General features: G+C 39.9%; 1 protein-coding gene across 1 annotated transcript in view; it reads left to right on the top strand.

Moving 5' to 3' along the window:
- Window positions 1-12,559, top strand: part of plxna2 (plexin A2) — a 161,691-nt gene that overhangs the window by 126,437 nt on the left and 22,695 nt on the right. The window contains exons 18-22 of the mRNA XM_085444847.1: window positions 3,042-3,281; window positions 4,066-4,209; window positions 4,684-4,918; window positions 6,415-6,557; window positions 7,796-8,064. Of these exons, the coding sequence (XP_085300973.1) occupies window positions 3,042-3,281; window positions 4,066-4,209; window positions 4,684-4,918; window positions 6,415-6,557; window positions 7,796-8,064 (1,031 nt within the window). The remainder of the gene's footprint in view (window positions 1-3,041; window positions 3,282-4,065; window positions 4,210-4,683; window positions 4,919-6,414; window positions 6,558-7,795; window positions 8,065-12,559) is intronic.

Here is a 12,559-nt window from a genome sequence, read left to right as displayed (position 1 = left end):
ACATTTACGGTTACTACTGAACATAAAAGGTGTTCAGCATGAGTGTACTGATTGCTCTGCCTGATTGCGAGAGGAGGCTGCAGATCACTGCATAATTAGATTCACATTTTTAGAATTATTTTGCAAGTATAGGAACAGCAGAATAACCAGAATAACCTTCAGATGACCTTTGACTCTGTGAAGCCATCGTATTTTTTCCATCTCTACAGTCAGCCAGTCGTATCTTCGCTGGCTCTGACTCTCTCTCTTACCACTACCCTGGCCAGAGACCTTTGAATGATTGAGTGGGCTGTATCCACACAGTAGATCATGGTAATATATTCAGCCAGAGGGGTTGGAGTGTTACTGCCTTAAAACACCCTGGCTCTATCCAACAGTAGAGAAAGAAGACAAATGAGACCGAGATTCCAATTATTTTCTCTTTCTGTTGACCTCAATTCACTTTATCAATGCTGTAAATCTTGTAGCTTCTTTTGCCACATGGCCTACAGGAAGAGATGTACCATTTGTATTTGACAATTAATTGTAAAGTTTTACTGCTTTACTGTTATGACTGAAGCAATCATTGATGAGACGTAGATGGAGTGTAGGAAAACAAGCTTGTAATTCAGAATTTGGGACATATCTAATATCCAGATCTGCTAAAAGGAAGAAATACTGCAAAGGTGTCATGTTGCCCTACGCAGAGGGGAACCAAAGTATCATTTTTTAAAATAATCTCGCATTGCCCCATTTACCCATCGCTACAGTACTCACCCATCACTTTGGATTTGGATGTTACGCTCACTGAAAAACATCTGACATTATAGGAGCAGTTTCCTGGCAGGATTTGGTGAAAGAAAAGATTTAAGAAAGAGAGCGAGAGAGCATAATAGGAAAGTGAGGACAGTGCAAAAAAAGCCCACAGTATCCATCCACGGCAGAGCAGATGGTAGTCAGAGCTTTAGTTGACTTGCAAATGCCTTACTGTTCCATCCCAGGAGTCACAAGGATCGTGTTGGCCTATATGGACCTGTCTATACTGTGTAATGTGTCATTATGCTAACATTAAGAAAGCAGTCTATATCAACTAAACTGGAAGTCTTCTGTCCAATCAACCTTTAACCCTGATTTAAAAACAGAACATACTGTTTTCATTGGTTAATTTGACCTATTTCACTCTGTGATCATATGGGCTTACACGTTAAACAGCCAGGATGACCACATTGAAAGCTCGATGGCTCAGCAGTACAAATATGAGTGGATAAAATTAATTAACTTGATCTATTCATATAGCACTATATTTGCTCTGTAATCACGCAGAATCTTTTGAGTCTCTGAGTGGTACCATTCACACAGTTTTCTTCCTGCTGGCTTGTATTTGTGGATGTGGAACTATGCTGTGCAGATTTTAATAGTTAATTCAAGCTCACTTTGAAGTGACATTTCTGCATGATAAAACATCTGAAAAAAAAAATTTATTCTGATTTCTTTTTTTATGCTGTAACTTTTTAGTTGTTAATGGGATTTCACAGAACCTAAAGATGTGAAAGTATGTCATGTGCTATCTATTTTCATGAGCTTATCTTTCTGCAAAGCTAATGCACTGCTACTGTGCTTTGTAAAATATAGAAATTAAAAGAAAATTGACAAAACTTAAGAACAGTTTCACACACACACACATGCACACAGAGCTATATTCCAGATATGTTGCTAAGACTATTGCATCATCACCCAGGTTTTGCAGCAAATGCAGATTTCCAGGCAGCTAGTCAGTCAATTATACATTCGCATAACTGATTTAAAATGCATCACCAAATATCAAGTCCCTTTTCAATTAAAAGCAGCAAACATTAACTTTTTAAAATGTGAGAGTTTTTGCCGCTTTCACTTTCTATTATTGTATCGTTATTGCTGCAAACCAAAGATATTTGGTTTAAACTATTCATCAGACCCCAGAAAATGTCCCTTTTCAATGCGCTCAACTACTGACAGTCACTTGTATCATTTTCTGACTTTAGATAGGCTAAATGATAAAAAGAGATAATCAATTATTTGAATCCGTAGTTGCATTTTTAGGGACGGTGTGTCCAAGTTGTATCTGAATTTATTTTAAGAATGAGATTCAAGGCTACATAGTGAACACAATCTTCAGTCTATTTCCGAGGGCAAACTAAATAAAGATGCCAGTCCCTTCTTCCACCTCTGCGATCACACTCCTGCAACTTAGCTTGCACCATGCTGGCAAAATCCAATTGGTGTACCCTACACAGAATGAGTTTGCATCGATCTTTCTGGCTTTCTCTGGAGCACGAGACAACAGGTAGGAGGCGTGGTACTCGCTAGCGTTCACCACCTTTGATGATATTTACCTCTAATTAAGTTTCTTCCCCAGAGAGAGAGCTGGGAGGGAGTGAAAGGAGATAAAAACCTCTCGGAGCAGAGTGCTGTGCAGCAATCAATCCTCTCTCCCCTTCCCTCTAGAGCTGAGACCGGGAGGATGGATGGAAAGCAGGCCTCTCATCTGGGCAAACTTGAGAGAAGTAATAAAAGACCCATAGCTCAACCTCTTCCAGAGGAGACAGAGGAGAAATGCCTCCATCCTTTTGTGGTTGTTGGCCTGCAGTGTTTTTTAGTGAGGCTGTTGGAGCAATTTATTTTCAATTTTATAGAGGCTTCCTCTACAATAAAGATGGATTTAATGACAGAAAATAAATCCTATTTTTCTGAAAAGTATTTGGCCTTTATAGGTCAATTATAAGGCTGGTGAGCACGCCGCAGGGTTCATGTTGAAACCAATGTGTTTCAGTTAGGATCGCACTTTAGGTTACAGAACACAGAGGATGGAGCAGATTATAGAACCAGAAGAAAAAGAGAAATCATAGCTTTTCTGAGCTGTTCAAGTTTATTCTGGATGACTGAATTGCAACTCTTCTTTCATTTAAAGGGCCACAGGCTATCATTTCGTGATGCGTTGATTGTTTCAGTGCAACACATCCCAGTAGCATCACAGAAAGTTTCTTCATAACATTTTTTCTCTTCTCTTCGTTCACTCTCTCCAGGTGTGTAAAGTATTGAACACCACCAGCATGAGCTGCTTTGCTCCTTCTTTGATGGCAGAATACCATCCAGGTTTGGACACCGTGAAGCATGCGGACGAGTTTGGATTCATCTTCAACAACGTCCAAGCGCTGCTGGTCTACAACAACACTAACCTACTCTACTACCCCAACCCCTACTTTGAACCGCTCAGCACCACAGGCATCCTTGAGCAAAAACCAGGCTCACCCATCATTCTCAAGGTAAAGGAAATGCAGGATGGATTCACTTAATTCGCGGATTAAAGCCCCAATATAGACCTATCATAATATTTATCATTCGTATTCTGCTGCTAAGTGGTCATTTCCATATACTCATACGTTTTTCTCTAGTTCATTTTTATATACAAGTCCTATTATCTGGATGCTTCCATGTGTAAAAAATCAAAATCTGTATGGCATTCGCTTTCATAGATGCTTTGAAGCTTTGTTGAACTTCCCTTGTAGTGAACCCCTCTGGAGATTGTGTTCACCCTTTTGTTGCATCTCCCTGTTTGCCTGCATTTGTAATTGGTACAATCTCTGCTCCATTCTTGGCCAGGTCACTGTTGGAAAATACATTTTTCAACTCAATTAAAAATAAAAGATATGATGAAATAATATCCTTGGGAAAGATTTTAATTCCTTTTTCACTCAGTCATTATTGTGTTTGTATAGTAATTATAGTTAGTTGTATGTTTTGGGGTTTTTACTGGTATTTTTTACCTGATAGATGGAGAGCAAGGAATTTGTCAAAATATATATTTCAATCCTTTTTCCTGATTACCAGCTGCTCCCACTGTAAAATATATCAGCCTGTCTGATCTTGGTATGGAATCCTATTGAGTGGCAGCTGTGCCCAAACCTAGGGATTTAATTTGTACTGTATTCAGGTGACATATCAGTGTGGTGCATTAAAAATAATGTTTGATTTTTGTTTATGTGTGTGTGTGTGTCTGAGTTTATCTTTAAATTTTACACCCCTCTGTTCATTGCTCTATGCCCACAGGGCAGAAACCTGGTTCCTCCAGCATCAGGAGGGGTGAAGCTTAACTACACAGTACTAATAGGAGAGACTCCCTGTTCTGTCACTGTGTCTGAGAGCCAGCTGCTGTGCGAGCCTCCCAACCTCACTGGGCAATACAAAGTCATGGTCAGTACTGGTCTGTTCTGGTGTTTTGTTATGGACCTAACTTTCTTTCCAACTTACTTTCCATCTATCCCTGTATTTGCAATTTCTTCTTTATAATAGTCAACCTCTAAGCTCTATTATTTGTGTTCTCATCATTGTTAATTCAGCTGAAGAAAAGGGGTCGAAGCGAGAGCAGCATGGTTGTGCTCTACATGTCAGAAGGTTCTGCCACAATCCACCGCAATTATTCTTATTTACCCACTTGCTTATTGAATGCAATGTTCGTACTATTTCCCTCTCAACGTGATAATGGTCATGTATTTGCAGGCAGTTTCAGCAGACAATATTTGAAAAGGTTTTGGTCTAATTTTCAATATTTGGTTGGCTTAGTCATTTCTGTAAAACAACAATCATGTAACATACAGCTCAACTGCATGTTTTCAATCGCTCTTTTAGTTTTAACAGTCTCATTGTGACTCTTGCCTTTCTTGACAGGTTCAAGTAGGTGGTCTTCACGTATCTCCAGGTGCCGTGCACATCATGTCTGACAGCCTGCTGACCCTACCGGCCATTGTTAGCATCGCTGCAGGTGGCGGTCTTCTCCTTATCATCGTCATCCTCGTCCTGATCGCCTACAAACGAAAATCGCGTGAAAATGATCTGACCCTTAAGCGCTTGCAGATGCAAATGGACAACCTGGAGTCACGAGTTGCCCTAGAGTGCAAAGAAGGTTAGTGTTAGTGTAGAATAGTAGATACAGACTTAAATGTTTGTTAAGTGCTTTGCTTAACCAATAGGCTTCTTTATCACTCAAAACAAATAAAAAGCATAAATATGTGTATGTGTTACTCAAATCAATCAGAGCTGTCTGCATGTTTTAAGTAATTATCAACATTACGTCAAATCTGGATCATCCTTGTTTTTTATCACAAAAGATTAACTTATTTAGCCCTCTATGTGACCTTTTTCATCATGGAGTAGTTTGCATGCTGGAAGCGATTTTTCATACAGCTAACATGAACTCTAAACATACAGGAACCGAACACACATTAGATATGAGACGCACAAACGTTCAAACTGTATTTTAAATTCTGCTGTAATTCTACAGTCATGTCTTCATAGCAGGTGTTTGTGTTCACGCTTTGTATGTCTGTATATATTTTTGTAACCATGATATGTTAAAACAAAAGTGAGCACTGATTGCTCTAGTTTTATTTTAGATGTGAGCGTCACATCATTTCCACATCGCTACATTGAAATAAACACCGTTGATTACTCCTACTGTTATCATTGGGGTTATTTTAGCTAGTCTGTGGCAAAAGTGAGGTTTAGGTCTGACAGTGTTGAGGCGATTTCATCAGCCAGAGGGGACCTTATTACTTATCCCCTCCAGCTACCCCTGATCAGCTGCCCCAATGTTATTATGTAGTAATAGAACACAATGGTCCAATGACAGATACAGACAGACGGGCACATAGAGTAGGCAAACAGAGGGAATCATACACAGGTAGCCTTAGGACAGAAGAAGATTAATGTTTTAACCATTAGCATTGGCCTGGCGAGTACTTCCCCGCGGGGTGGATTTAGATAGCTACCAGAGTTCCTCCTTATGAGTGTATATATACACTGTGAGTCCATGTGTTGGTGTGTAAACCAATGTGTCACAGGGGACTTTGGTACCAGGAGGTGAGGGCTAAGACTGGTTAGAGATGGTGGGGTTTTGAGGAGGGTTTTAGGAGACGACTGCTGCTCCTGTGATAGGCTGCAGGCAGGGAGCCTCCCCAAGGGCGGCAAAGCAAGGCAACAGAGCCGTGGGCTTGAACCAGAGTCAGTCAGGATGGAGCCAATTAACTAGTGCTCACCTGCAGCTTCACACTGAGATGCCACACTCTTTGGGGCCTTTGCTTCAGCCAATTTACTGGGTGGTAGATAAAAATGAGTAAGAAAAGGAGGTTTGTGTGTATATGTGTGTGAAAAGTGAATGTAAAAGAGGGAGGGAGAGAGATCTATTTTTTTAGAAGAGAGATGTAAAATATTGAGTTCCTCTGACATGAAGACTATCTTGAGCGTTCTGTCATCTTCATCATAGCAGCAGTAAGCCCCATGAAGATAAGAAGGATTCACATATATGGTCCTTGGGGATTAAATAACAGTTTTATTTTCAGGATGCCTTTCCCAAGCACTCCCTTCAACTTGTCTCGTTTCTCTGCCTTCCTTCTCTTCTAGCCTTTGCCGAGTTACAGACAGACATCAATGAGCTCACCAGCGATCTCGACAGAGCTGGTATCCCCTATCTGGATTACAGAACCTATGCCATGAGGGTCCTCTTCCCCGGCATAGAGGATCATCCTGTCCTCAGAGAACTGGAGGTAACTATGACCAGAGTGCAAGAGAGAGATACATTTTTAAAAAAGAGAGGAAGGACGAGGGAACTTCAGTTTGAGCTGAAATAAATACATAAATATACAAAGTGGACAAAAGAGAGAGAGCCAAACGGCATGTCTGCCCTGACCACTTCTCCCATAGGCTAACCGTAAGTGGGAAATTGCTGAAGGGGGGAAAGGATACCAGTGTGCCATCTATCCTTTCTACACTCTGATCTCACACGCACACACACAGTCAGTCAGGCTGGGCAGCATACACATACACACACATATATATATATATATATATATATATATATATATATATATATATATATATATATATATATATATATATATATATACACCTCACATGCAAGCTCCCTCTTGGAAAACAGGGTCTCAGCACATGGCTATTTCATCCACCAGTGGCTGCAGTATGAGGGGTAATGAAGTGAGTAATTCCCAATCCTCAAGCAGAACTTTGGGTTCTTCCAAGGGGGGGAAAAACTGGCTGGTTAACACTTTTTCCTCCTCTTCGAGGGGCCAGAGTAGTGCTAGGAAATGACTTTATTTTATGTTGTTGAGACTGGTGTCCAGAGGATGAAACTATCAGGGATAAGAAGATTAATCATAGTAGAGATTAAAGTCAGCAGTGTGAGTCAGGCTAACTAGCCAGGTGTAGTTAGTTAAGTGGATAGTTGCTCAGGTAAGGCTAGCCGTGTTTGCAAGAGATCAAAGGAAATGTAATGTCACATCTTAGAGCAGTGGCATTTGGTGAGTCACATAAATTTGGCATTGCCTGCCAGAGGACCCATATTTTTATGCAAACTTCAGAAAAACAGTCATGGGTGCTCAAACAAGTACAAAGCGAATATTACTTAGATTGTTTTACCCTGAAAGCTTGTTTAACATTTAATTTGAAAGTGAAGTGACAGCTAACTCGGTGTACAATGCTTTTTTTTTACTGGGACCCGGTCAATAATTGATTAAGATCTTCTCAGTTACTCATCATGAGCCAGAGCTTCTTTCTGCCTGAGGTGAAACATGAGTAAAGATTTTGGTGCCTTTGTAAAAAATCTTTATTTTTTGTGAGGCAAGGTCACAAAGAAAGTTAAAGAGCAACAAACCTTTTCAACCAATATTTCAGCAATGTATCATTAAAGGTGTTACTAAACAAATTCCTGCTTGATACTCATTAGCCTTAACTCATGCACTGTTGTTGCCTCTTTTTTTCGGTGCAGGTGTCAGGTAATGGCCAGCAGAACGTGGAGAAGGCCCTGAAGCTGTTTGGCCAGCTCATCAACAACAAAGTGTTCCTGCTCACCTTCATCCGAACACTGGAAATGCAGCGCTCTTTCTCCATGAGGGATCGCGGCAATGTGGCCTCACTTATCATGACTGCCCTTCAAGGACGACTGGAGTATGCCACCGATGTCCTTAAACACCTGCTGTCAGACCTGATTGACCGCAACCTGGAGAGCAAGAACCATCCCAAACTGCTGCTGCGCAGGTAACACGGCAATAATGTTCCTTCATGATTTAAAGACTTGAATCGTGCCCAACTGAACTTAAACCTTACTTGTTTGTTCTATCTTATTATAAAGCTTCAAATAGTTAAACGAAGAAATGAATGAACACTAAATAAGATAAACAAAGGCCTCTCTATTGTGCACAATTGGAATGAGAATGCCTTAATCCTCGGTAATGCTGTTTGTTTGGCATAGCTTTATAATATTGAGCCAGAAAGGATAAAAACACACAGCATTACTGTTTATCCCCTCATATGCGATGCTGTTCTTTGATAGCTATGTAGATAACAAAAACAGAACGTTCATTAGCAAAAGAAGAGGTGCAGCATCATATAACGTTTTTAGACAGATGGATAGTTTTTGATTTAGAATCATATGTTCTATAACCTTTTTCTCATGTTTCTTGTGCATTCCTATTTCCCCATGTTTCCATGTAGACACTTCACAGAATCACACTTGTAATTAGTGTTATGGAACTTGTACATCTGCAGCACAATGAGATAAACAACATGCAATATTTGCACGAGGAGCAACATCTGAGTTCTCTGCATAATTCCACATTCCCTCTAGCTTCCCTCTTTCCCACCGCTCTCTCTAAATACCAGTGTCACTCTAACTTATCCTCCGAGCTCAGGCTCTTTATAAAACATTTAAGTGGTTCAGCTGAACTTTTTTCCCTGTGTATCAAATGTACATTGTTTCTCTGGGAAGTTAGAATGACGTGTTAAAAATTTAAACACCTACTAAGTTCCTGCTCAGGTTTCCGCAGCTGCTTTTGGCAAACAAAGTAGCTTAAAAAATATATGCAAAGTCCGTCACAGTCCTTCGTAAAGCCTGGCTGCTCTGTGCATGATTTTGACTATGTTTACTTTACTTAATAAGATGAGACCGTGAGACCAGGCAGCTGCTTTGTTTCCAAACATCCTTTTCTGCTGTTAATGCTCCTTATTTCAGATACATTTAAGAAATGTTTCTATTTTTTATTTTTTTTTTAAGTCACGTTAATAGTCGAGCTTAAATTACTGCCAGATAGAAAAAACCCTGCATATTGACAGAGGAATTGACTAAAGCATCACAGCATCAAATGGACCTGGATTAAGCTGTTATTTTACATGACAATAGGGCTCCATGTCACCTCTAAGTTTTCATTATCCGTTTCATTATGTTCTTATTAGGAACACAGTGGTACATAATCCTCGGGTCCCGCCTTTGTAGCCTGGAGGGCTAAATGTCCTATAGTTTTTACATTTCAGTCCCCATTTTTATGAAAAATTTAAGGGATTAGTGATTTGACATGGCTCTTTGCTGTTGTTGTCTTCCTCGTTGCCTATTTGGAGAAAAGCCGACGTGAAGCCAGCCAGCTGACTCACACACACGTTCAAACACGCTCGCACATCTGTGATGATAGTCAAATTGAACATTTCTCTAAGCAGTAATTGTGTTTGTGCAGGCCGTAGAGTGAGGCTGCTGGGCTGTGCTTTGTTGCCATTTTCCCGTTCAGCTGTTTTTTCTGTCACGTCTCCTCAGTTTGTTTTTTATTACATATAACAAGGTAGTGAAACACCTGCTATTATTCCAGCTAAGATGCCCTTTGTTTTGTTGCTTTAATAAAATAGCTGTATTTGGACAGATGCTTGTGCTTTTGTACCATGTATCTTTTGGGGTACAGTGCGTATTTCTGTAGATATCATCCTTGTTAGAACACACAGATATAAATCTGTGCTGACTATATTGGATTCCGGTGATATGAATTTCTAATGCATAATTAGTGAGCTTACACTTATGCAAAATTCACACAACTACAATAGTTCAGCAACATACATCAAGGACATCCAAGGCAACCAAATCACTTTATTCATTCAGTTCAATTCAAACCAAGTTTTCAAACTAGCAGGCTCTACAGGAGAAAACAATAAAGACAAGAGCTACAAATACTGAGAACTGGTTTCATCTGTGATGGGTTTAAGCGGCTCATCACGATCCCACAATTTAATGGTAACCAGAGTTTAATATGCAATGACCTCAAATTGTTGTTTATTAAAGATTGCAGTTGCTCGTATATGCACATCTCTGACATCAAAAGTGTATGTGTGTTTATGTGCGCATGTACAGGTATTTTAATAAAAGACGTCTGTGAAAATTCTACAGGGAACATTTAAAGCTTTACAGTGAGATGTGTTCAGAGTATGAACGCTATATACTGTAGTGTATATTTATACTACAAAACACAGCAGGTACATATATATGCACAGCTTTGTCATCGAACTGAGCTGTTATCTGTGCAGTAAGTTTGTGTGGGAAGCTGGAGCACCATGCTGTTACTAGCTTTTGCACAGAAAAAAGGGGAGGAGGGGTGTCGGGTGTGGAATTCTAATTAAACAACTAATAAGCCTATTAATTGAGCAGATTATACCGAGGTTTGCAAGTCTTTCCACAGATAAATTTCCAAGTTAAGTTTGCAGCACGTTCAAGATGCTGATTGTAAAAGCAGGCTCTGATTAGCATTGACACCGCACCGCCTCTTACCACCTCTGCCTCCATTACAGCTAATTTCTCTAGTCCTCTCAAATATTCTGTCTCTCACACGGGGAGATTATCTCCAGATAGCATGTTTTCTATATTTGAGTATTTAGTTGCTGATGCACTATCTACACTACATTGGGAATGATAATGTCAATTAATTAATATCCTTGTGCAGTTTCAAGGTATGCAGCTTTCTTGCTAAGTGTGCAGGTTTAAAGGTGGGTTAAATGGAACAGCATGTTAAAGAAACAGCCCTCTTCCGTAAAACGTGTAAGGTGTCTGCACAGATCTGATGGTGCATTTACTAACTGTAGACGTGAGGATATATGGACTAATATGTATATAACTTTAATAAATATGCAGCTAGCAATTTAAAAAAAATATTTCTGATCTTTGACACTGAACGGGTTAAAGAATTATGTCACCGACTTAAAATGAATCCGTGTGACATGCCTCTTGGCAGAGTAAGCATAAAAAGTAAACCATTGCCATCTGCAGTATTTGAGGAAGTAGTTAACCTCATTGTAGCTGAAAGGAATACAGCACAGCTCTTGTCACTGAGAAAGTTTGATGGTAGGTTGAATGTCTCTGAAAGCCTGGGGGGAATTTGGAAATCTTATACACCAGTTGCAATGCGACATATACGCAGTTTTTACTCTTAAGCTCAGCAGAGTGCCAGGCCCCATTTTACCATCAATCATATCAGACTAGTGAAAACAAATTATAGCACATTGTACATTATCTTGCATTTATGCAGCATATATCATCCCCAGTCAGTTAAGTTCCTGGAATCATATTTGAAGGGTGCACTCGTGCTCTTTTGAGGGTTGTTTTTCAGAGAAACTCCTGTCTGTTTGGTATTTAAAGATTTCAAATACCTTCTGTTGTCTTTGCCTTGATAAGGAATGATTTTGGCTCACAGTCACTTTCATTCTCCTAAAAGCTTTTTGAAAGTGATATCTAAGCTTTGTGTTTGATTTTAACACTCTTCAGTGCGCTAAGTGGAGTTGATGAAGCACCCCATATTGTTTGGATTGTATTTACCACCATTAGTGCTCTTGTGTTCACGTTCTCTCTGTGTCCTATCGTTCCAGTTCTCCCATTCTCTATATGTACCTTGTCCTCTGGCCATCTTTCTGCCCCTCCAGTTTCTCAGACTTTTACAGATTAAATGACCCCTATCAAAACATGCTTTTTTATGCATTAAAGTCTCTTCTCCATTGTCTCCATCTATAAGTTTTCTCAAAGCCTCTTGATTTACCCAGTTTCACTTTCTCTTCTTTATAATGCTCTTTTAATGGAATCACTGAACATTGCTTCTATCACCTTGAGACTTTTCAATCTTGTATTATTTTTCTCCTACGCGTTTTTGTAATGAGATTTCCGCCCATGCAGAGCAATGGAGTACAGCATTATTAAGAGAGTGAGTATTGTGTTTGGCATTAGTTTCACTGAAAGACATTCAACTGGCTGCTAAAATAGCCCCCCCAGTCCACCCTAGCTGCCATTAGGAGACCAGAGATGGGGCCTGTCTTAAGCACTATGTGGGATAATGAAATCCTGATGTTCATTAATGAAACTCAATTAATAGAAAGAAGGAAGTGGAGGCAGATGAGAAGGAGGACAAGAAGAGAAGGAGAAGGAGGAGAACAAAGGGCTCCCCCCCGCCCGACATCCAAGTGAAGAGATATTAAAGGGGAGTCAGCACAGCCCCCTCACAAAGGCTTTATTTGACTTCCTTCTTCGAGACTTGCTGAGCTTATTAAAATACTTAATAGGTTCCATTAACTTCTAACACACTCAAGTCTCATACAGGCAGGGAGGGGCACATGGTAAGCATGAGGTGGGGGGTATAAAGAGGGGTGAATTCTTGTAGAGGAAGGAGGGCAATTACTCAGGGATTTGGAGTATTGTCCAAAAAACTCCACAATACCTTCAAGTTTATTCAGCATG

The sequence above is a fragment of the Copadichromis virginalis genome, linkage group LG20 (assembly GCF_057382275.1).
Source record: "Copadichromis virginalis isolate Kocher_CV1m ecotype Utaka linkage group LG20, C_Virginalis_male_GT1.1, whole genome shotgun sequence".
Classification (NCBI taxonomy): domain Eukaryota; kingdom Metazoa; phylum Chordata; class Actinopteri; order Cichliformes; family Cichlidae; genus Copadichromis; species Copadichromis virginalis.
The sequence above is the reverse complement of the archived record's forward strand: the minus strand, read 5'-3'. Positions and strand labels throughout refer to the sequence as shown.